Here is a 25891-nt window from a genome sequence, read left to right on the forward strand (position 1 = left end):
TATTCTCCAGTCTCATGAATCATAAGTAAAGCCAGCTCTAGATATTAAAAATGGAACTCTCTCACCCAGTCTGCTCAGAAAGACAGAGTTGGAGAAAGGCAACAGAAGTTTTCTGAAAAGTAAAAGCAGTAAAGCCATCTAAACTATTACAGGGATAATTTCAGGAAGTCCTTAAATAAAGAATAAGCACAAAAAAAAAAAAAGTAATACCGGACAGTGCTCAGTAACACTTGTGATAGATTTACAGAAAACAAACCTGACAATCTATTGCTTATGAAAAAAAAAAAAAAAAAAAACAGTAAATGACATACTTGCAGGCCAGTTTGAGCTGGTTCTTGGCATTGTGGTTCTCAATAAACAATTTATGCAGATAATAGCTAACCATGCAATATTTACATTAAATGACTCTGTTTACAACTGATTTCTCAACATTCATAACTTAAAAATCAGGATACGATTAATGATCCCTTCTCTTCTTCCATTTGGTTTCCCTTGATGAAAAATATTTTGAAAAATTCTTTCATTTTTAAGGGCAACGACAAGTTTTTTGCTACATTTTCTCCAAGAAACAGTAAGTACAAATAAATAGTTTTAGTATACACCAAGAAAATTATGTATTTAGCTGTATTAAAAACTGTATGTGACTAAAGACACAAATAGTAGGCATCCAGCCGTCCACTAAGAAGGAGTTCAAAGTTTAACATTTAACAAGTTGTCATAACATCAATTAATTCTTAATAAGACAATGCTGCTTTCAACTGTTTATCCATGAACAAAGTCCTCATGGTGTTATGCAGCACAGAGGCATATAATTTAAGGAGGTGTTGAATACTATAAAGAGATGAAGCCCTCTATTTACCCACCGGCCAGGAAGAAATCACAGAGCTTCATACACTCTTGGGATGGAGCGATCTCTCCAGTGGCAAGATACAACCATCACACTATGTTACCACGGTGCATTTCCTGCACGAGGAATTACAAATATCACATGTTTTATGTGCCTTAAATGTGATTACAGCACCCAAGTTCTACTAAAATAGCAAAAGGTCTGCCACTACTTCCATCACAATTTATTTCCAAGCTCTCCTGGAAATGTTTTTTAACAGAATGCAGCTTGCCGTATTGATACTTCAACTAGCAAATTAGAGCAAAAAACTGCTTCTCGATTTTCAGTGTGAAATTTTAGATTTTTTTGAAACTACTCCTTAGATGTTATTTCCAGCATACCTGATAGCTCGTTTGTCAAGACAGTGGTTCAATCATTGAAATTACAGATTTTAAAACAACTAGCATTTTTGTTAATAAATTGCTGTAAATGAAGAATTTGTAATCCATTTCTGAAAATAAAATGATACAAAGATTTACTTCACTTATACAGCTCTTTCATGAGCCCAACGAAATTTTTGATAACAAGGTGTAATCTGAGTTAAATAAGTCAGAAATGCATGAACTGATGTCTGAAAATTGGCATTGTCTTCAGAGATCTCATAGCCTACTTGGCCTTCATTTACAAAAGCCTTTAATTATGTGTTCACATGGTAAATTACAGTAACTTTAAAGAATATGACATCAAATAAATATTTAAAACAAACAAAAATCCTAACTTTTTTTTTGACTAAAAGTTTCAAATTAAAGGAGATAAGTGGTTTACCTTCTGAGGCCAAAATCATCTGCTATTTCAGTGCTGATGACTAAAATAGACATTTTAGCCTTGAGCATCCAAGCTTCAGCATCCATCATTTAGTATCACTTTTAAGTATGTTTTGTCCTCTTTAGCTCACAAGTGTAGGCAGAAAATACTCAATTTAGTTTAAATTAAACATCCTTTTTGTAAATTCAATATACTTGATAAGTAACACAGGTAGCTTCAAACATTGTTCTGGATTTACATGACTACTCAAGAGAAGAGCAGAAACTTTTGATAACCCAAAATAATCAAAAGAATGATCAAATGATCAGAAAATTTGTTATATTATCTTTTCTATATTAGAATAACCTATATAGAGACAAGTTTCCTTGCAGTTCATGGGTGAATTTCCTGCTTACATCCCTAACATGGAGGCCACCAGAATGAAGTATGGTGAACAAACCGCATATTGGTTGCATTGGTTTGTTATCTCCCTGAGTGTAAAGGAATTGCTGTTCTGTAACGATTTTCTACTCCACTGATGATTAACTGTAAACAGCAAGAACGTAACAGTATATTTTTCGTTTCAAAAGCTCACATGCCAAGCACTGGGTATCATCTGCAACTCACCTCAGCCACCTGCTGTGTCTCCACTACCTGCTGAGCCAGCACCTCCATATTGGTTGCCATGGTGAAGCAAGATCATTAGAGAATCTGTTTGAAAAGATGCCAGCAACTTCCATCAGGCACAACAAACACTTTTTTCTTATTATTAAAGAAATCTTTGATATGACCTTATGAGAACTTACAATCTGGCTTGATTACCTGACAAATAAGAAAATAAGCTATGGATGTGCGAGGGTGCACACATATACAGGTATATATACACACATCTACATGCATCATATGTACATATATGGAAGCATGTTTTTTAAAAAGCTGAGTTCTATAAATAATAACTATGTGCTTGTAGTAGTAAAGCCTCTCATTTAATATTTTTATACTGTTATTTAAAGTCAACAGTAAGAGCTGACTAATTTGAATTTCAACTACTGATACAGTTTGTGAATTCACAGATCTCAAAGATGCACTGCTTAACTCAGGGGAAGAAAAACCTTACAAATAAACTGCTTCTAGATAGTTGTTACTTTGTCAAGAACATAATACGACAAAGTTGTTTGAACAAATTTTTGAGTCATTTTGTCGAACTGCCATGATCTTTCACATCACCCATGATCATCCCCCGCATGATAAGGGAAATTAAAAAAAAAATACATTTTAGATGTAATAGTCTATCATCTAAAGTATCTGTTATATTATAATGTGATATTATTATAATCACTCTGAGGGGTAAATACTGCAGAATTGATTTCTTCTATTATGAGTGTCTGTACCTTTAGCTTTTTACTCGTTAGGGGTTTAAAAAAAGTGAAAGAAGGAAGAAACAGGAAAAAACACTTCCAATATCTTCATAATGGTCCTTATTACGGCTGTGATTCCCCAAGTCTGCGGTAAATTTAATTACAATTTCAAATTTGCAGATTCAGTTTTGAATTTTGATTTTCTCATTACTGACCTAGTGTTTAGATCCTGGCCCAGATGTATTGAAAATGCATTTCTGAATGCTGGCACATTTGATATTTCATTGAAAATCTGCTGATACATACAAAGCAACTACTTCACATGGATTCAAAAAAAAAAAAAACTACTACCAGCAATAGCAAAATGTGTATCAGAAAGATGAATGCATGTCGCCAGCACCAATCCCCATCTCCACAGACAACCTCTACAAAGCAAACATTGTTGAAAACGTCAAAATTCATTAGGTTAAAATATTTAAATCACATTGTGATAAATGTAACATGAAAATTATTTTGCATAAGTCAATGGAAGACTAGAAGACCGTGAACTCTGTGGAAATCATTTATACTAGCTTCTCAATAGTTTTCATAGTATTCAACTTGCCCAGTAATTTTATGAAGCACTTCCACCAGGTCCATTTAATATTGCAGCTTGCGGACTGTTTGTCAGTTGTTCAGTAACTCCTTTTCATTACCTCCTCTTGTTTTTAAACTCTTTTTCTAAGTTAACAAGATAGACTACCATATGCTTCTTAAAACACTGAGCAAGCAATGTGTAATATGATAGAAGCCCTAAATATAAGATATTTTGCTCATAAGAATGCCCGGAGCACCAGGAAAATATTTTCAATATAATGATTACATTTAGGATTTCAATAAGCATAAAGCATACTGAACAATTCACAACTGCACCATAGATAAAGTTTTCACACTGACGAAACAACTTATGCATAAAACCATAAAATATAAAGCCATTTGCAGAGAAGCCTTAATACGTGCTGCATGTTATATACACATCTTGTGGGCTGGAAGGCTGCTGCCAACTCAGTATACTATAGATGAAACACTGATCAAACAAAACAAAAAACCCCCACTATTCTCCCCCTGAAACTCAGTGAAATCTTAGAGAAACAAACTCTATTTGAGATACTTGATGTGTACAGCCCTAATAAAAGGGTGAAATGCCGACGCCAAGTGTACTGAAATTTGCTCCCATGCCTTAAGGAAACGGGACTCTTCCAGACTGCACGCCTGAGTYAAGTATCTCAGGAAGCAGGCCAACGAGCTTCTCCTCCACAGCGGCTTGGAGACAGACAGAAAAGGAGGCGCTTGTGCAGGTTAGGCTCTGCTGGGAGCTTGCCTTACACTGGCAGCGGCAGGAAGTCAGCAGGAACACCCTARCAACAACGAGTATGACAGAAAACCACAAGGCAGAGCGCTGATCAGGAGCAGCACCTCAGGCCCCCCGTAACATCCGCGCCGCCCGGCTCCGCTGCGCCCTCAGAGCCGCCTCCTTCCCGCCGCGCTCGCGCGCCGCCGCCCATTGGCTGCAGCACCCGCGCGCCCCGTCCGCGCAACGGACGCCGCACGCAACCCGCTACTGGAGCGCCGCCACCACGCTCTTCTTTCCCGCCTCCTGTTCCAACCAGTGACCTCATCGGAGACGCGGCACTCCACGCTCGCCACCGATTGGCCRAGCGGACTGCCAATTCGGGCGGTGGTTCCGCCCCTCGAGCAAGAGGAAAACACCCGCGGGACGCGGCTAAGCACAAGATGGCGGCGCTGGCGGGTGGCCAAGTCCCAGGCGGGGCTGCTGCCGCCGCCATTAGGCCCCCTCCCCCCTCCGCTCCGGTATACGCGTATGTCAGGCTCTGAGACGCCCGCGTTTGGCAGGGAGGAAGCGGTCGGTAAGATGGCGGCGGTTTCAGCCCCGTATGCAAAGTACCCGCCGCCCCCTCCCCTCCGCCCTCCCGGTGGCAAAGGTAAAAGGGTCGGGTTCAAGCCGCCGCCTCCGCCCGCTCAGACTCCATCTTCCCTCTCTGTGTTTGTGTCCCGCGTTCATCACCACCGCGGCTGGATCCCTCCTCCCCCAGCGATGCCCCGGACAGGAAGCTGTTCTCACCGAGACCAGACCGGTTCCGACCTCAGGCGGCCCGCATCCTAACCCAGCGGCTCCGCAACGGGACTCCCGCAACGGATCCGTCCAGCTCCTCACAATGACCCTCTCTCCGGGAACCGCAGGCCAGCCCCGACTATGGCCGGCTCTCGCTAACCAGCAACTTACCGGAGTCTTACAATCCCCCTCCCCTTCAGCGGAACGTTACCCCTCCCCTTTACCGCTCGCGGCGCTGTCCCAGACCTGGTCCCGATGCCCCCTCCTGCTGCCCCCCTCCCTCTTCCTGGGCCCAACGAAATAACCCCCTTCGGGCCATTTCAATTTTAAAAAAACGATTTTTACCTCAGGAATTGGCGCCAAACGTGCCCTGGCGGTGACCCTGACCCGGGCCCAGGCGGGCCGGTGTCGGGCGGCGGTGCCCGGCGGCGGCCCTCCCTCCCCCCGTGAAGGCGGCGGCAGTGACGGGGTTAAGGGGGTCCGCGGGGGAAGGGAGGGCGGGTCTGTATTACGGGGCCGATGGGGGCGGGTGGGGGCCTTTTGTTTTGTTTTTCTGCCGTGCCCCTGTGAAAGGTCAGAGTTCGTGACCCCGCCGCCGCTGCCGCCGCCTCCGCGCGTTCCCCGCTTCCTCTTCCCAGCACCACGGCGGCCGCGGCCCCTCCATCCCCGGCGGGGCGGGGCCGGAGGCGGCGGGGGGAGGGGCTACCTGGGCCGCTCCGCGCGCTCGCGGGGCTGGGAGCGAGTCGGGCTCTGCGCGAGGTCGCTCTGTGTGGGGCGCCCCTGCGCGGGAGGAGGGGCAGCTCGGCCGGCTAGCCCGGCCGCCGGCCCCGGGCGTGCTGCGGAGGCTCCGGCGTCTGGAGGAGGATTGTGCTCAGCCAGGCTCCCGGTTCGCACACAGTGATGGGGAGATTTTGACCTCATTTAAAGGCAATCCTTTTCATCCTGTGCTGTGAGGCTTCTCTGCAGCCTTTGACTTGAATTAATTAGTTACAGGTGGTGGTTATTTTCAGGGGTTGATGTTTATACTCCTTGTGTTCTTACTAAGGTGATAAGTCAAAGGTAGACTTCTTGGAATAGATGCTGACTTTCATAAAGGACTCCTCCTGACTGTTTTGACCTGTTTCATTTTATAAAGGTGCTTTCACTCACAAGGGCTCTCCTGGAGCTGGCCTTAGGTTAGGGTTGTTCTGCATATGAAGAAGAGATTGTAGGTGTGGTGAGACATGATTGGGATATACTACTTGGGTGGTTTAAGAGCTCTTGAGGCTACGGTGTGTTGATCCCCTAGTCCCAGTGTGCTGCCATAACTGTGTGGTTGTTTCTTAATTCTCATCAAAATGATACAGTTCAATTTAGTTAATAAGTTTCCTCTAACTCTGGACATTTTGACGAACGCTGACTAAAGAACAATAAAACTGGAAGGTGTGAGGTGGTAGTAACCCCTGTAATGAAATGTGTGGAAGAGATGAGCAGCTGGAGGCATGGCCTCCAGCTCAAATAGAAGGTATTACAGTCCAACAGAAAAACAAGGCCCTATCGATGCCTTGGTATTTTTTGTTAGAGGTAGCCATTTTGGGCAAGGATATGAGAAATGAAAAAGTAAGTATCTGAATTATACCCTTAATGTCACAAAATGTGAGTTAATAACATTAAGGCAGACAGAGTACAGACATGTTTGCAATAGATAAATAAAGGAAAATGTTTCAAAAGTGGCATGGATGTTTATTCACTACTGAAATTTTAAATATTCTATATGAAGAATTTTCAAATTCTCAAAAATGGGAAGGTATGTTCAGATGATGGGAAACACACAGAAGCACATTATTGAAAACACATTTACATATTTTTTTGATAAAATACATACTTTTAAAGTGTAAATATTTAATTTTTAAAGACTTCAAAATTTTCTGAATAAACGTACTGTAGAACTAGGAAGTTGTTATAAATTAAGGATAATGACTGATGGTTGCGGCATCTATGAGCAGAACTTCTCTGTTTTAAAATTAAATTATGCAAAAAGTTTTTAAAGAGAAATAAATTTTAAATGAATAAAATTAATCACTGTTAGTCTGGCACTCCAATACTTTAAATTATGAAATGTGCATCTGTTGGATCATGGTTGTAAATGAATTTAAAAGGAATCTTTAGTTTGCATTTTATGATACCTGTGTCACAGTTATGTGATGGATTTTATGACCTTATATTCTTTAAGCAGTCAGTAGCATTCAGTCTAGTGTAATCCATTGAAATTCTGAAAACTTGCATGCTCCAGGGCTTAGAAGAAATATGCAAAAAGATGCCTGTCTTTTAAAAATATGTATCGTTGTGTGCAGTTACAATACAAAGGCCTTAAAACAGAGCAAGGGAAATATACTCTGTCTTTTCATTGCTTGTAACTGATGGCTTTAGGAGTCACAGGAATATTGTCTGCTAACTTTCAGTTCTGGATTAATTGTGTAAATTCTTTAAGGTTTTAAGACATACCACACTGACACTTGAGAACAATGTGAAAAAACAGCCTTCAAGACATGTTATCAGTATTTGGATGCTTCCCCCCGCCCCCCAATTGGAGTCATATTCAGGATTTTGTCTTATTTCTTTTTTTCACACCAGTTGTATTCATGGTTAGCTGGAAAAGTATTCTGGTCATCTGGTCAGTGCATTATCTGATTCAACCTAGTTTTCCTGCTAGTAGTTATGTTCAGTTGTGCACTCTGACTTCAGTGATGGATTGTCATTTGCTGAATAAACTGAGAGAAGCCCACTGTAAATAAAGAAGCTTTTCATTTTATCTTTATAAGCAGCAAAAACAAAATATACAGAGTGGGAATGCAGTAGACCAGGATGCTTTTAGTTGAAATTGCTGTAGTGATGATTATTTTGAACTCTTCAGGGCAATAATGTTATTTTTCCATGATTACACAATGTATGTTAAATTCACATGTTTCTATTCAGTAACAAGTTCTCTCTCCCATATCCCTTGAAAGGCCAACTCAGCATTTCTGTAGCTTTGGATTGCTAGGCCTTTACTTTCTGTTTTTTCTGATCTTTGGTGATCAGTATTTGGAGTGGCGTTTTGAGCTTTTCAGTTGATGCATAGAGATTGGCAGTGTAATAACAAGTAACTTGTGTAAATATATGTGCCTGGTATTTATTCACTTTTCTGTAGTAGTTGTTCTATAATTGCTTACCAGGTAAATTAGTTTCCCACAAGTCTTTTCCACCCTTTTCATTCTTCTATATTCAGAAGTGTACAAGAGTGGTGCTTTGTGATCTGTTTTTACTTGGCTTGGGCGAAGCTGTATTAGACATCATGATAAAGCTTTGTCAGTTGTCTTAGTGCATTAGAGAGTTTTACTAATTTTAGATAAATGGGCTTAGAACTGAGAAGTTAGAGGGATATACTTCACAGTCCAGCTAATTTACTGTCTAGTCTCTTACTGTCATGTTGTAACCTTTCAACACAGTTTATTTTTCTCTTCTATTTTTCTGCGCAAAAAGCCAGTGAGATACTGCTCTCTCGAGCTCATAGGAGCTGCAGTAATATCCTTATATATCTTGTGCGCTTTTGCTGTATGACGGTCTGGTAGCCTAGTTAGGCAGATTGCTTCTTTTGTCTGTATCAAAAGTGTATAACAACAACTAATGGCCTTTTTAAAGCATTCCACCTCTAGTGTTTTGATTAAGAAGGCACCTCTCTCTCATTACTGCATTTTTGATACGAATAAAATTCTCATTAAGGTAAATTTGAAATTTATCTGAGGAAAGGCTGGAAATACAAACATGCATCTCTGAAGGCCTACAAATCCTGTCACATCCTTATGTAAACATGGGCAATTAAAAGCTGCAATATCCTTTCGGTATGTATTAATGATCTCTGGTAACTCAAGAGAAAATGAAATATTTACTTACATAAACTGATATTTCAGTTTTTGAAGATTTTTTTTGTATCTGTAAAATAGATTCAATATTTCTCAATAAACCTAATATGACCTTTTTAATGCTATTGAAGACCATTTCAAAGGTGATGATGATTATTTATTGTCAATTACAGATTGTGCTAAGGGGGGGTGCTACAAAAATTGCTTCAGCATGTCAGAACATTTAATAAAACTATACCTTCTTGGGTCACCATAATTTAATTAATTAAGGAACATTGGGTAGCACTTCTAAAGTACTCTAGTGTTGCATTATTAATAGGAGTCTCATTAAAAGACAGTTTAACTAACTGATTTTCACTAGAGATTTTTTTTTAACCAGTAAGCAATGCTGTAAAGAAAAAAAAAAGTATTTGATTAACTTAATCAAGCCTTGTATCTTGGTTTGGAGTGTGTAATGTTTTAATAAGCCCATGGCTAATGAGTAAAGGCTACAGAACAGTAGCATAAATATTTTACAAATACAAGAGAACAAGTTTAATTTAAAATAAATAGTTAATACAGTAAGTAAGTAAAGTAATTAAGAACACTATTTTTCATGCCATGGAATATGAAAGGAGAAAAAAAATAAACTACTGCTCTTAATGGTTTGGAAATGGTTGGCATAATATTACTTATTCAGGAGATTATGGAGGCTCTTTTTGTTCTCCCCTCTTTAAATAGTATCCCCTAGTATGAGTGAAGAGCTTTGTGTGTAATACATTTAAAAGTCTTTCAGTTAGGTAAAAAAAAAAAAAAAGAAAGAAAGAAAATATAGTCAGAATATGTATATCTTCTTCTCTGTAAATCATAGAAATATTTTTTAGCTAGTATACCTACCTTACACACTTAAAAAAAACCCAGTTGAAGAATGTCTCAACACCAGCTGATATACTGTTATGCCATAATGGGTTTTCAAGTGCTTCTGAAATTTTTGGGTAACTATGCTATACTATGAAATAAAAATGTTGCATTTATATTATTAATAATATTGTATATATTCGTAACCAAGTGTATGTGTGCTATGGAAGAATTTTTGTGAGGCAGGAGAGAAGACTGTGAATCATTGGGATGCTGTGCCCATAAAGCAACTGTCTGCTGATTGTAATTTCTGAGCATGTTATTTTCTCACCCTGTTGAATGTGTATCTGAGTGTATAGCCTGCTTATCCAGAGTTTCCTCCTGGGGTTTTGTGCATTGTGAGAAATTTACTTTGAGAGAAGGTTGTATGAAGATTTCTTACTTTAGAACTGATGAACTGATGCAGTAGTCTAGAGTGTTCTTGTTGTGTTGTTTTGGTTTGGTTTTTGGTCAAGCATGTGTTTATTTGTTAAAGCTGATTGTCTGATCTGAGGCACTTTGAGGATAGATATTGTGCTTACGCCAATCGTCTAATCTGTGAAAGCAAAATTCTATATAGTTTTGAATGTTGACAATGACTGAATCAGTTACTGATACTGCTGGAAGGCAACAAATGAAAATACATCTTTAAAGCACTTTTGTATATCTGTGTGGTATTAGAAATGAAGATGAGTTATGAGAACTGTATGCCCTAAAAAGCAAAGCCTGTAAATACTGTATAGAATGTTTTAGAATGTATAGAATTTGAAAATAGTCCAAATAGAAATTTCTTAATGTTATCTTGCAAAAATATTCCAGATAAGCAGAATTTTCATTTTGTATTATAAAACTTATTAAGGATACAGACTGAGCTTGTGAAATTGGAGATTTCTTATCCTGAGATGGCTATACTGACAGAACTGAGTTTTGTCTTCAATCTACATGCTGTTTTTTTTTTAATTAACACATTAATTTCACTTTCTCCTACCACCACGACCATTTCAAGCGGTTAGGTAAGTATGYTTTTACTAGAGAAACAATTAAATACAGTATATGCAAGAAGGCAACACATTGAACTTGAAATAAAAGTTTAAGGGTTAAAGAAAAGTAATTGTATAAGTGGATGCTTTATAATGTTCTGTAACCATTTAACTCAATACTTAAGGGAACTTTCTTGCAATAACGTTTCAAAAGTTGTCAACCATTATGAAGATTCACAAGTCTTAATTACAGCAGTTTTACATTTTCATGACTGATCTGTGTATATAAACATCCTGTTTTCTCCTGAAAACAGGCTTTCTATAACTGCTCAGTTGAATGTCTTATGCAAACAGTTTCCTATTTTAATCAAAACTGATTCATACTTTCCAGAGCTGTATATTGTTTCTCTTTGGATTGTTGGAAATGTTGTACTATTATCTGAAATTACAGATAAACCAGACATGCAGAGACTATTGTCTTGCAGGAACTCTATAGATTATATGAAATCTCTAATTATCCTCTCACTGTTCTATGGAGATGGGGGTAAGTTTTAAAAATTTTAGCTGAAAATTAGGCAATGTGATTCGGTAGTATGTATCACATGCCATTTAGTAATTTGAAACTAGCTGATGTATTTGGTATCTTCAAACTGTAAGATATGCTTTCTAAGTTCACAATGAATTAATAGGTATATTAGTAGGCTTACTAGACAGCTGCAAAGCAGGAGTCAGCTGTGATGCAAATTTAATACGGTCTGATGATGCATATGCCTTCTGGATGTTAATTATCTATCATTACTGTTCCTTCTGTCCCCTCCCCCCCCACCGCTGCCAAAGCCCTTGCTGCGTTCAGCGCACAAGACTTTCAGTTCTTCAATATATATTAAGATCCTCGTTCCTGAGTATTATCCCACATAAACATTGATAGCTGTGAGGATCCCGAGGAAACAATGTGATTGGAAAGTTGAAGAGTATGTTCTTTCTTAGAGGGCTTCATTATGACTTCATGGAAATAAAATATTGGTATCTCATAACTTCTGCGTTAYTTAATTTGTTTCAGGTATGCATATATTTATTTTTAGTGGTAAACATTTTGAATTCTGTTATGGAGATTAATACAAGACTACATAATTACTTGAAAATTTCAAAACCATTAAATCTGCAGCTCACAAGTAAATAGTTGTGATAGTAGTAGGCTGGTATTTTTATTATCATTACTATTTATGGATGCCTCTAGAAGTACCTGACACAAATATACTGTGTGCTCTACATCTTCCCTGTAAGCTTATTTTAAGTTAGTAATAGCTGAAGTATAATGTGACTCAAAAACCTGACCCAATATACCAAATTTAAGAAAACAAATGGTTATATAGTCTTTGGTGTCTCTTCTAGTTATATCCATCTTCTTCCATTCCCTTTTTTCACAAATTCCTCTTGCTCTGCCTGTCAGCAAATCTGATTGAAAGGAAGGATAGAAAATGCTGGAATGAGAGGTGAATTGCTGCTTTTCCCCTCTGTTTCCTGCTTGGCAGGCTAGGACAGGTTTAGTGGACCTGAGGAACTGTCTGTCACACATAAAGACAACTTTGTATTAAGAGTAAGGTGATTAAAAAGAGAACTGTCTTGGCATTTTCTTCCTTCTCCTTCCTAATGTCCATGTGGAAGTATTCATCTTTACATGCTACAAGATCCCTTTTAAAATACCCCTTCTGAAAACTATAGTTTCTGTAGCTGCTTTCAGATTTCTTCCATGATAGTTCTTTATAATAATTAATCATATTGGAGTGACACTTGAGACACAAATGCTTATTTCTTCTCTCCCACCAGTTATGAACCAGTAATAAACTTCTGTATCGTTGCAATGTGTGGGCCATAAAACTTGAACTTTTTTAAAATTAGTATATGTCTATTAATTGTATCATATATTTTAAGATGCTTTTAAATCTATTACTGTGATAATCTGATTTCCATAGGGAACAAGGAAATGTCTTGCTCACTATCTCATGTTTGAGAGTCAAGGCACCTATCACTGTGAGGGAGGCCATTTTGTCAGTGTCACTGGCAGAAGAGTCTTGACTCAGGGAATTTGGAAGTGTTGAATTTGATTTATTGCCAATTAACAAACTTTTAATTATTGATTTGGGTATTAAGAAACAAGACATTAAATAAACACTGTGGGAAGCGCCGTTCCTCCCCCTTCTCCAGGCTCAGTTTTGGCCCCTCAGCGTGCGCTCGCCTCGGGAACGGGCCGCGCGTTACGCCCCGCTTGGCGCTAGCTGCTGGGCGCGTTTCCGCGCCTCCGCCGGCTCCCCTCGTGCCCCCCCTTGCGGCGGTTAGCGCTGCTCGCGAACGCGCCTTAGCAGAGATGGCCAGCGCTCTGCTGCCGGCGGCAGTTCTGGCGCGCGGCGCGCTGCTTCCCGCCGGTACGGAGCCGGCTGTGACCGGTTCAGGGCGGTCCGCGGCGGCCTCTCCCACAGGTGCCCGCTGCGGCCGAAGGATACGCTGTCCGCGAGGTTGCTTGGCCCTAGGTAAGGAGGGCTTCAGAGCACCAGCTCACCTCTGCTTGCCACAGGGTCACGTTGCTCTTGGAGCACTCAGRTCTTTCCTCTTCATCCCCAACCACGAGAAGGCAGTTTAGTGGTGCCCTTCTTCAAGCTCTAGTGCTAATAGCAAGCGCCCTTTTGCGCCTTCACTTTGCAGGACATCTGCCTCAGCAGAAAAAAAGCCCTTCAGAGAGGCCATACAAATTGGAGAGGGAAGAGATCTTGTGAAGCTGCCCCTCACCTGAGAGAAGAGCAGGAGTCTGCGAGGGAGCAGAGGTGAGGTGGGAAATGTGTAAACCAACAGGGAGGGAAGAATTGCTTTGGATATGAAGAGCTGTTGCTGTGCAAATGTGGGCTGTAAGGCTACAGGCCAAAAAAAACCCTCATCCCAGTTGCAGTGGTGGCTTTGGCAGTAAGAATATATCATGAACAAAGAGGGAGGTCGGAAGTCAGAGCAGACTACAAAACTACAAAATAAAAGAGGATTTTAGGGTTCTTCATGTATCTTAAATATTTAGGATTGGCAGTATTGTGGAGTGCAGTTGAACTTTTTTTAAGTTGTCATTTCAGATGCTTAAAATTCTCATGCAATCTTACTGAAACTTTCTAGAAAAATATAATGACCACAGCAGATCCAGCATGGGAGATTTCAGCATAAATAACGAAGTTATAAATGACTGAGAAGGTTCTAGTAATATAAACTGGTCTTGTTAGTGGCACATATTATTTAAATTTCTAAATATTAGTAGATGATTTTTGATGTACATGCACTTGTGCATATACAACAAATATTTATAGGGTTTGTGTATATTTGGCCGCCACTAAGGGAAGCTAATTCATTTTAGCTAATCCATCCTATCTTTTTATGCCCTTTTTTCTACTCAGTTGTCTCTTAGCAAAAGTGGATTTGCTGTCTGCTCTGGGCTATGTGGACTGCAGCAAAATCTCACTCTAATGTGAATTTTGAATAGTTTTACTGGTTTGGAAATGCAGTTTTATGATGGAAAGTGGGAGCAGTGATTCTTGGGCTCACAATATTCACGTCTTGAATTGAAACTCTCGTGCAGTGTAACTGTTTCAGTGATTAACAAGTGCATCCTAAAAAAAAGTGCTGTATGTTTATGCTGTTTGTTAACTTACCTCCTGAATGTGCAAGGACAAATGCTTACATTGTTCAGCTATTTCCAGTGCAGTCTGTGGTGTTTGCCTTTGATCTAAACTTCTCCCCAGTGAACCCATGAGCAAAGTCCAGTTTAATTTGATGTAATAGAGGACACACTGTCCACTCTGTGAGTACTCTATAAGGAGACTGAGGCAGCATTAAGAGAACACAATGATCTACCCCCATGCTGAAATGCCAGAGCAACCACTGGTATGTTTATAGTGCCACCAGACCTACTTAATCTTCAGGAGCTTGAGTAGCTACTGCTGTTTTCCGCCATCTAACAGACAGTATCCGAGCTCACCTGCTCTGTCTTGTCACCAGCCTGCCGCATTTGATGGCCTTCATTTTGCTACTGAAGTCATTGCACTGTTGATACTCACTGTATGCTTGTTCAGAAGTATACCTGGCTATGGTCTTTCTATCTGATACCTGGTTTTATTTGATAGTGGCTTTCTGAAAGCACAGAGGTCTGACCTTTTTAAAGCAAATTTGTCATCTAAAAATACTTGAGACAAAGAAAGGCAATGATGTGGTAGAACAGAGACTTGTTTTATTCTAAGGAACATGCAGAACAGCCCCACAACTTCTAAGGTAAAATACAAATTATTGCCAATACGAAGTTTAAGTAAGATTTCCCTTAATGTGGTTAAACACTTTCAGAATGGCTTTTTCTCTCTGCGGTGGGGAAGAATACAGTGTTGGGCACTGAAATGAAGTGTCAGGAATCTTAACCAAATGCYGTTAAAACTGATGGATTTAGCAATCTGTATATAAAGGCTATCCATTGAAGTTTTGCTGATTTCCACTGATGTTTAGTAAAAACAAATGGATAATATTTTTTTGAGATTGTGCTCAGCAGAAAAGTTCCGTGCTGACTGCGCTCTGTTAGGCCTGCCAGCAGGCTGCAGTTTTTTGAGGATCAGAAGAAAGGCAAGAAATTCCAGATGTTGTGCAGGAATATGTAAATTATTATTTATTCTGAAACCTTGATGAGGTCCTGGAAAACTTGTGTGTCAGATCCAGCTGAAGAGTGTTTATGCAGTCTTGGTTTACCTACTTTGTTGTTGCTTTCCCTGTTGTCCATGGGACTTCTATTCTGATTACTGGAAATGAAAATTTTATCTAAGAAATCATAGATGTTTATCACACAGTGGCTATACTTTGAAGTGAAATTCTACAGACAGTAATCTAGAAATACTGTTTATCATTTTATTATTTAATTATTAGAGTTAAACTCATTTTATTAACAGATTTAATACTTGAAAAAACAGTTTTAAGAACAGAATGCGATTACTATACACTGAGGATTGTAAAAAGCAAGAGCTGTGTAAGGTCTTAACCCTTCCCCAAAATACAAATCTATAAAGTAGTTCCCGTTGCTGTCATGCTTTTCATCCGATGACATTTGTCTGCTCGCAAGTACGATGAATGATAAGATGGTATAGTATGTGAAAAGTAAAAATTACAGAAAATTACTGGTCAGTTTATATGACATCGTAGTTTCTTTTAACTTACAAAAGGGTGAGGAAAGGACATAAAATGTAGTATTACAAGTAAAAACATGAAAAAGTTCAGAGCATATTTATTTAACATATATTCCATGCCTTTCCAAAGTATATAGGTTAGAAACAAGCTGCAACACTTTTCTGGAAAAAGCTATTAGAAATGATCAAAAAAACCCCATGTCATCTAGTGATAATGCTATGAGGAAACCATGACGAAGAATGACAATGCTGTTAGATAATAACTTTAAAGTTGTTATCTGTACAAAGGAAGTCCTTCAAAATACTTGTGAAACAGCTGTGTTAGGGAACTTATTTATTTATTTATTTATATTTTACTTGTATCTCTGTGAAAAGGACTGTAGAACCTGTCCTGGAGTCYAGAAATTTTTTAGTCAAACCTTGATCAAAAAAGGTATCTCAATGTCATCCAAACTGAAGGATCTTACTCTTTTTAGTACAAAAAAGTTTATCAGAAATGTTCCCAACTTGTTAAGTTAGACCAGTGTTTTAAGTATAGTGCACAGGAGGCTCACGGTGATGTGGGCATGCCTTCTCCTCCTCCCCCAGCCGGTGAATTGGCACTGTTACTATTTTACTTTCACAAGCAATGATTCTCACTGAGTGTTTTCCAGCCACAGTTACCTGTGTTCGTGCACCAAAGTAACAAACAAACTGGAAAAGACAGGTTGGTGTTCATAGCTCTGTGTTGTTTTTCCTTCATAAAGGCAAGCCAGAATCAGCTCAGGACAGGTAATAGTCCCAGTGGTCTCTAGACCAGCAGTGCTTCGGTACGGTGGTGTGAGATCTTACCGAGTTTAAACACTCATCAACTCTGAATGACTTAGGATTTGGAAAAACATTATAACAAGAATTGTTTAAAAATCATGTTTTAAACAGGCATATATTCTAACATAGATCTAAATACTATTTGTCTATAACTGTTAATCATTTTGATACTTTTCAGCAGTTAGCAAAATAGAATATCCCTGGAATGACAAAACAAATCAATTTGTGTCTGAGCTCTTGACTGAATGGCTAGCACACTGTGCCCTATTATAGATTTTTTTTTGAAACATTTATGATGGTTTAGAAATCCATTTTTTGATGGAGAGTAATACTAGCCAGAGATTGGGAAGAAATGTTACTGAGCTGTTTGTAAACAAAAGGCATACGGAAGACTGAATGTCTGAATGTTTAAATGCTTTTATTCAAAGGTGTTGAAAGTTTCTAAAAAGTGATTACTGGATTAACTCTGAAATTAAGGTATCTTCTGCCTTTGGTGCTTAGCTGTGCTCAGATTAAAAGACTGAAATTATGAAGACATTTGCAGTTCCTTTTAGCTTTGTGCTGAATTGAGACCATATGTACCTGTGGTTGAGGTGATGTTGACAGATAGGTTGGTTCTACGGGGATAAAGGCAGTGTGATCTGAAGCACTTGATTGTAACCGTTAAGTCCAAATCCTCTTTCTACTACAAGACTTCTACTGCTAGCTTCTTGCTTGATGCGCTTCCTTAGTTTGTCAGCCTCCAACAATGTTGGTTTTTATCAGTTTGATGCAGCATCATCCTCTAATGTTGGTGATACTAGACATTTTAAATGTCGTAACATCTGGCAGATATGGCTTAACAAATATTCAGCATTATTGGTTGAATGACTTTTGAAATGTATTTTGAAGATGAATTCTGGATCAATTCTGAAACATTTTTAACTGTCAGATTTTCTTACAACACCAGACTTGAGTTGTTGTTGTGATTTTTATATGCATCTTTTCCTTGTCCAGGTCTCATCTTTTAACACAGACATGGGAGTATGTAGGATTATTCTTCATCCTTGATCAAATGAGTAGAAAGGAGAATGAGAGACAAGTAATGTTCAATTGTTTTCTTCTTTGGCAAGGGATAGCAGGCCTGGAGGTACAGCGTTTTAGAAGTATACCTTTAAATCCACAGGAAAGACACCACATCTGAGGAAAAAATATTGTGCCTATGGTCTAGGGCATCATAAGGTACATAGTTCTCTTAATGGTAGTAAAACGATTAAAATGTGGTGGATGTATGCTTTGGTTAACATTAGTTCGCTGTCTTTTGCCTTGTTACACTGAAAGCATCCTGCTCTATAAAGAATACATTTTTAGAAATCAGACTCTTTTACATTAGGTAGGGAGTTCTTTGAAAACCAATCTCTGCTATGGTGCCTATACTGGCTCTTCCTAAATGACAATTAATTTGGATGTCAGACTACTGCTAGCTTCCTTTTCTAGTTCCTTGCCGTATTGTTTTCAAAAAGGTGAGCTATTCTCTTAGATGTTTATAAAGATTCTTAGAATTTATTAATGGAGTACCTCAATCCTTTCACTGTATTTATCCTTGTAGCACTCCTATGAGACAACAGGAACTTAACATATGTGTTACCAATAGAGAATTTAGCTCAGCAGAGTTCATGGTTTAACTGTGATCAAAAAAGGAACTCTGTGTACCTCAGTGACTTGATCCTATATCTCCTAATTTCTAGGCTTGTATAAGCAGTGAAACATCTTGGGTTTCCCCTGCCCCTTCTTGTCCTCAGAATTGGTAATCCTGAGGAATTAAGTTGTTTGGGTGGCTGAGTTTACAGATCTGTGTAGAACAGACTCGATTAACAGTTGAGTGTCTGCTAAAAATAGCAGTACTGGAACCAAGGAGCTCGAATTCAGGAAGATAAAAATAATGGAAAAGGCTGTAAAATTGCAGTTATATCTTTGTCTTTTATTTTTCCTTATTACTTAAAACAAAGTTTAATAGCAGTGTGTCTCATTTTTTACAACAAAATATTTTCATGTATTCATTTCCTGCCTATTACTCAAAACTTCATACAACAGTCACTGTATCTCAGCAGCTAAATCTTCATAATACTGTTGTTCTGCAGTGCAGTTTGTTTTGTTTGAGACCATGGTTTAAAAATCTTACTCTGTATTTAACATTCCCTTGTTTTTCATCAGTGCAAAACGTTTTTAAGGGGAAAAACATTTACAGTCTATTGGTAGCAAGGGCATAGTTCTAACATGAAACGGAGAGTTAACATTGGTGTTCACCCATTGACAAGAGAATCAAAAGTTTTGTTTTTCTCGTAAGTAATTTCTCTATGCATATGATAATCTGTGCTTTATGAAACTGTCACACTTGGATGTATCAAAAACTGCAAAACAATATAACTTTTTATTTAGTTTTTTTTTTAAGTTGTTTTCCAGGTGACAGATTAAACTATATCATTTGAATACATGTTGCAGCCAAAAATTGAGATTTTGGAAGGGAAGGAATTTTAGGGAAGAAAGGGAACTTGAAAATAATAATAATAAATTCCCCTGCAGTGTACTTTAATGTAAGTAAATTCTTGGTCATGGTATTTTTTACAAAGATATATTTTAATCATAAATGCCATTCTAGTCCTCAGTCAACTGTTATGACAAATACAGGACACATGACATTTTATTGCAATGATTGTAACATTAGTACTTCTCTGCCTTATTAAAAAAAAAAAACTCTAAAAGTTTGATCTAAATCTTCATCTGGTTTGAAACAGTATGACTTCAAAAATGCTGTGCTGATACCTGGCTGCTGAGACTACAGCCCTGGAAGTGTAATGCAGAACAGCAGTCTTTCGTAAAATACTTTTAGCCCCAGAAGTTCCAAACCACTCTATCAGAGCGAGGTCAGACAAGTGATTTTCAGCCTGCCAGCGTATTTCAGACTATATGCTGGTTGTATGGATTGAACTTTTGATGACATTTTTCATAACCAGAACAGCAGAAACAGCAGCAACTTTGAAAACAGACTATTTAAATAGATGATAGAAGTCTAACACTACTAAGCAGACTAGCATTAAATAAAAATTGTAGGTTTATAATAAATTAATAATACACTTTCTGTTTGAGTCTGATGCAGTATTTAGGGAGAAGTGATAATATTCAACATCTGGTGGCAGAGCTACCATAGTGCATTTCAAAGTACTGTAGTGTTAAGAAATTGAACCCTTTAAAATAAATTATACAATGATCTGTGTAAAATCAGAAATTGCTGGCAGGTAGTTATCCTGGAACATAGCTAGTAGAGTGCTGGTAGACCATATTCATGTATTGTATGGATTTGTTCATTCCCTTTCTGTGAAAGCCATTTAGCATATGCAGGGCACAATTTCATGCTGGCACTTGGTTATGGACAAATAGTAAATCAGTCCACAGAACTCCTTGGAAACATGAAATACGAAGCTGTAGTTCAATAAACCAATAAAGTGCTTTAAATGAGTATTTGTCGTTTACTACATTGTTTCTCATTTCACGGTAGACATGAAAATCACAACAAAATATGATAATGCTCTAGGGTAAGTAAAACTGAGCCTATTACTTACTTTAGCCAGTATTTCCACGTATTTTATCCRTGTATTAGTTTTCTGTGGGATCAGAGGAGATGCTTGTAATGCAAGTTGAACTTGCACATAAAGATGACATAAATATTCCCTATTTTAGTTTTCATTTGCAACAATGTGGATGAAAGAGGAAGGAAGCAAAAAGAGAAATCTGGAAACAGTTCAGATCCAGTATGTGTAGCCAGTTTGCCTGAAATACACTAGTCAGTTTTGTAAGACAGAAAAAGGGTGGTTGCTGGGAATGTACAGAAATCATGAGATTTTATTCCAAGTCCATTGCTGCTATAATATGGATGCTTCTTCCATGGCTTCAATCCACCTAAAAGAGGGGCAGAAAAGAGATACATACCAAATTACTTAGTTCTTTCTAAAATATGCCTTTTAAGAACACAAAGCCTAAACAGGACTGTATTTTCCATCCTGGGGCTCTAATAAGGAACCATGATTTTGTGATTAAAGCAGGGATCTGGGCAGTAGGACTCTTGGATTTTAGTGTGACCTTTGCCAGTACTTTGTTTTGTAATCTCAAAGAGAGCATTTACGCTTTCTTAGGATGGGAAGGATGAAACCATTGAAGTATGCTTAAAAACAACACAACCTCTCATAAACACTCATGTACTTCCCTGTGTATCTTGAATTGTTGGCATTTTTCTCACTAATTTCAAGGGTTTTTTTATTATGCAGCAGCAGTAACAATAAGTTGTGAAATCTTGTGAAATCTTGCTCTTGAAGAGTAAACTAAGAAATGGATAAATAGAATGAATGGGTTTGAGAAGTTCCTTTACAGTAATCACATTTGACAGATGTCTAGGCATGACTTCTGAGGCTCAGCCTCCTTATTTTCACTTAAACAAGGGAGCAAATTCTCCTTCCTGAAGGAACTGAAAAGCACCAGGTAGACTTTTAATGTCACCCAGGTCAGTCGCATGTAGTTGGGCTTAATACTCTCAAGGCTGTTTGCTTCCTCTGTAATGGAAGGCATTCTGAAGTGGAGGAGGAGGAAGAGCCCTACACAAGGTTTTGACCTTCTTGTCCGCTAATGTGCAAGTCTACCTCATACCTCTGTGCTGAATTGTTATCCTCTGCTCGGAAGCTGTAAAACAGGGTTTGCTTGTGGTAGAGATGGAAAACTGCATCCATACTTCCTTCCTCCTTTTCTGGGGCAATGGTGAAACCCAGCAAAGGCAAACTTTCTGTGGCAACCTTGTCCTGAAAGCAGTCAAGAAGTGAAACAGAGTTTAGAGAGAAGGCTTGTAACAGAGTTTGAGAGCTCCTTTAAAAGCCCTATTGTGACACAACCCCCCTCCCCATCTGTTAAGGCCACTAAACAATAATGTGAATCTTTACTGCTCTGGTGGCTCTTTTGCAGTGTTTCTTAATGACTTGGAAGTAACTTAGACAGGGGCAGTGCCAGTGTACCTCATATGTTCATCTAGTCTGCCTTAGACCTGAACTCAGACACCTCTCAAAGTCCTGTCCTTCATGGCCATGCACAAGGTCAAATTAGCCATTGCTTTGGTGGTGACCTTTCATGTAACAGTCCAGGAGGCAAACCAGAGAGAAAGAGTACTGAGTGTGTGGGACAGTACAGCAGCAGTTCTGAAGATCTGAGCCAAGGTAATATTCCCTTGGACCACTTTTATTTATGGAGTGCCAGTAGTATTCTTTTACTTCATCATTTATTTCATAGCTCTAGCAGCATTTCCATAAATCTATTTGTCTCAAACAGCGCACTTGTCAACTTGCAGCTTGAAAAATTATGAGCTGGTAATGCAGTTCATTGTTAATTTATTCCCAGGAAACAATCATGCTTACCAGACACTGCTTTGTACAAGTAAAAGAAAACAGCAAACCTTAATTGAATTGCAGTTTAGCTGTTACAGATAGCTGCAGTTTTGGTCACTATCTCCACTTATGTAATGCATTCTATGTGTATGTGTTGCCTTTGCCTCTGCTCTCAAAAGCTATAATGCAGACTGGGAATACACAGTGTAATTAGCCATCTATTACCCCCTCCCCCATCATTGAACCAGAAGTGATGATTTTTAAGAATAGCAGGAATAAGGTAAATGCATTGGACATGCAATTTGATGTTAATGGTCTGAACTGCTGAGTTCCAGCTGAACTCAACAGAGGCTGCAGTACTTCTGGGAAAAAAAAAAGGCTCAGGTTGATTTGGTTTAACTATAAAGGAAATCACCAGGAAAGTAAATTGAAGAGGTGATTATACGGCAATATTACTGAAGCAATCAATAAGTTGGTTTGGTTTGTGATCATGGCCAAATCATGCATTCTGTTGTGCCTTAATCTCCCCATCTGTTTAAAGGGAATAATGATGCTTCTTGCCTCACAGGAGTGATGAGAAGTTTAAATAATTGATGCTTACAAAGTGTTCTGAAGATCTAAAAAAAATATTGCTGTTAACTACAGGTCTCACATGCTGTGTCCTTTGTTCAACAAAACTAGTTATTTTATGCTTCTACTTATGCAGCCCGTCAATTATAACCAATCTTTGCATCATAATTGCTTAAAACCTATTGGCATTGCAGCTATTCACAAAAGAGAAGAAATTAAAATATGAAAAGGGACAGGGCAGAGACAAAAAAACTCACTTCTAGCTGATGTGAAAATGTTTTTTGTTCAGTAAGTCTCCTAGCCTTCTCAGAATTGTTGCTGGCTAAAGTAGTAAATACAATACATACGATTCTTTAATTGATACCCAGTCTCCTTGGTTGTAAGGAGGAGCTTACAGGCCAGTACCGAAAGTGGTATTCTCAAATCTATATACTGTCTTTCACTGTCGATTCCTGTAGGACAGATACGTCCTATCTATTCTTGCAAAACAAGAAGATTCTCCTCCTTGCCCGAAATGGATCATAGCACCATCTATCTACAAAAAAATCTGGCAGATTTTTCTCTGGCACACCAGAGAAATCCAAAGGTCCTTAAAGTCCTTACGTGTAAATATATACACTACAGTTGGCAGTGTGTAATAGCATGAACTATAAAAAGTCAAGTAATGAAGAGCACTTTGTGCAAGAGGGCTGCCAGGGTCTAGGCTGGGGATGCGGCTGGGCCCCCTGGCTAAGGGCAACCCCTCAGGACTCTACCTGCGTTTTTTTAGCACTAACTCTGTAAGGCAGGTGGTTATGAGAACTGCTATTTATATTTCTTACATTTACTTATGCAACCTATAGGGAGTAAAGGAGGGCACTCAGCAATAGTCATTAAAATATTCCAGATTAGATTGCATAATACCTCATTTGCTGCATAGGTGTAGAGGACTTTGCCCTTGATAACAAACCAGCGTTTCTTCCAGTGTCTTTTGCCTCTCTTACATCTGCTGAGATAACCACTAATGGTAGCTCCTTCTTCTGAGGCTGCCACCTGGAACAGAATGGAAAAAATTGGGAATTGTGATGGCAAAGGCCTCTGAGATACGCAGCTACATGTAATGTCAGAAACCAGGTCTATGCTCATGAAACCAAAAGTAGACAGTTGAAAATATGAAAACAGAAAAAACATAAGCATTAGGTTACTTTTTGAAGATTTTTGGTTAAACTTAGTTCCCAGTAACACTGATGACAATATGCAACCAAGTTACTGAGGAGAGGAAGTTTGCAGTTATGCTCTAAGAAGCCGAACTTGTACCCTTTTTTTTTTCATTTTCAGGTCTGTTTTCTTCTTCCTTTCTTTCCTTTTTTTTTTTTTTTTTTTTTTTTTTTTCCTCCTATATTAGAAGTACGTGCTTCCAGAAGAGAAGGATAGTCTTGTGGCTGAACACTGTTAATATGTGGGTATATTTGAAACGGATTTTTACTAATTTATGCTATTCATTTGAGTGTAACTTAGTTTCATTTGTGAAATATTATTTATAAGGAAAGCTACCCCTCTCACAGAGATGTTTTGAGATACAAATCATTAACAATATTCAAGATCCAGATCTTTGAGTGGATGAAAGTACATATACCTAGACACATAGTATACGTTATTAATTACAGTTGTAAACTGGGATGATATTGGATTAGAAACAACGAGAAGAGATTCAAACCCAGCTTTTGTAACGTTGACGCAGTAGAGGACTGAGTGGTATCCTAGCAGTGTTTTGTAGCAGAGTAGGCAGTGCTCCAGGACCCAGCCAAAGCAATTAGAAAAAGCTTGCGGATTAAGGCTATCGTGAACAGTTCATATTAATAAGCATGCACTGCCTCCTTGTGGATAGAAAGGCAATACCTTTTTCCTAATTTCTGAAAATTTGCTTTTCTGCCAGTTCTTGCAGAAGTACTGTATTACAGGCTTGCATCTTTGGCTCAGTTTCAGCTCATCAAAAATAAACCTCAAGGAATTCCCATGACTTGACTGTACAGAGTTCAGCAAAACATCTGTACCCTGTTCTCATTAACACAGTGATTAATGGCCGCTGATTTCAGCGACATGGGAGCATCTTGCTGTGTTCAGGTTCAGTAGGCAGCTTAGGTAGCTAGACTATGTTAGCAGGATTGGCATCTTGTTCCTAGGAAAAAAACTAGTATAGCTGGTCAAATCTTCGCCCCACTGAAATTGGTGGGAAATTTGCTTATTTACTTTCATGGGATCAAGATTTTATCCCTTTTATTTTGGACAGTTTGGTTTGAGCTGTGGGGAGACTGATTAAGCGTATGTATTCATGAATTGCTTGCCAAGGACTACTTTCTATTCCCTAATAAAGTAAGTGATATTTTAGTTCTCTTGAAGTCGGAGGGGCCAAATGAGAAGCAAAGGTCTTATCATAAAAAGTTACTGATGAACAGCAAGTCATTCTCTGTTGACATTGTAATCTGTGTGATCTGCTTTGTTGAACTACCTAGTACCTTGAGGTCATTTTAGTCTTCTAAAGACTTTACGGGTTGAAGAGGAGATGAAAGTAAGCTGCTCTAATCCAGGTTTCTTGATAGACTGAAGAAGTTTCTATGGAATCTTTGGAGGTTGGAGTATTTTGTGTTTGAAACTTCCTACACTATTACAAAAAGTATGAAGTATAACTGCATGATGAAAGTAGACTAGAGCATGGGCTACGTCCACTGCACACAGAGTAAATGTTAAACATTGCAGCTGTAGTGTCAGCACACAGCTCTTAAAGTTCCTTGCCTTTTCTCAGGCAGCTTGGTCCTACCTCCATAAGAGCCGAAGGGACCTTCTTTTGCTTCTTGAAAGATGAGTAATGAATATTGTGGAAGACAGAGGAGAAGGCACTGCTCGAACACCTGGATGAAGTTGGAGGGAAGCTCACACTTAGAGGTCGCTCTGCAAGATTAAGAAAATTGAGAAGAGGAGTGGAGGAATGGATGAATTGATACATACAAGACTAAGGGTAAGAGACATGATACACTAACGGAAATGGCTACGAAAATGCTGTGCCTGCTCCACAACAGCTGGTGAATTTTCATCTTAGCTTTTC

At 38.8% G+C, this 25891-nt stretch overlaps 2 protein-coding genes across 14 annotated transcripts in view; both read right to left on the minus strand.

The window, feature by feature from the left end:
• Positions 1-5792, minus strand: part of NR2C2 (nuclear receptor subfamily 2 group C member 2) — a 44215-nt gene extending 38423 nt beyond the window's left edge. For 3 of the 10 annotated variants that reach the window (XM_085308897.1, XM_085308893.1, XM_085308904.1), the window contains exons 1-2: positions 5447-5792; positions 2258-2341 (exon numbers count right to left, since the gene is read on the minus strand). In XM_085308897.1, the coding sequence (XP_085165023.1) occupies positions 2258-2317 (60 nt within the window). In that variant the 5' untranslated portion in view covers positions 2318-2341; positions 5447-5792. Of the gene's footprint in view, positions 1-863; positions 964-2257; positions 2342-3339; positions 3439-5110; positions 5285-5446 lie in introns of those variants that run through there. The other 7 variants (XM_085308901.1, XM_085308896.1, XM_085308894.1 and 4 more) reach the window with 6 other exon arrangements.
• A 9288-nt stretch (positions 5793-15080) lies between these two features.
• Positions 15081-25891, minus strand: part of FGD5 (FYVE, RhoGEF and PH domain containing 5) — a 118023-nt gene continuing 107212 nt past the window's right edge. For 2 of the 4 annotated variants that reach the window (XM_085308906.1, XM_085308905.1), the window contains exons 18-21: positions 25607-25737; positions 23713-23841; positions 21515-21663; positions 18777-20773 (exon numbers count right to left, since the gene is read on the minus strand). In XM_085308906.1, coding sequence (XP_085165032.1) covers positions 20737-20773; positions 21515-21663; positions 23713-23841; positions 25607-25737 — 446 coding nt within the window. In that variant the 3' untranslated portion in view covers positions 18777-20736. Of the gene's footprint in view, positions 15650-17238; positions 17883-18776; positions 20774-21514; positions 21664-23712; positions 23842-25606; positions 25738-25891 lie in introns of those variants that run through there. The other 2 variants (XR_014896345.1, XR_014896344.1) reach the window with 2 other exon arrangements.

The sequence above is a fragment of the Rhea americana genome, unplaced genomic scaffold, assembly GCF_003343005.1.
Source record: "Rhea americana isolate MKP2758 unplaced genomic scaffold, rheAme1 scaffold_286, whole genome shotgun sequence".
Classification (NCBI taxonomy): Eukaryota; Metazoa; Chordata; class Aves; order Rheiformes; family Rheidae; genus Rhea; species Rhea americana.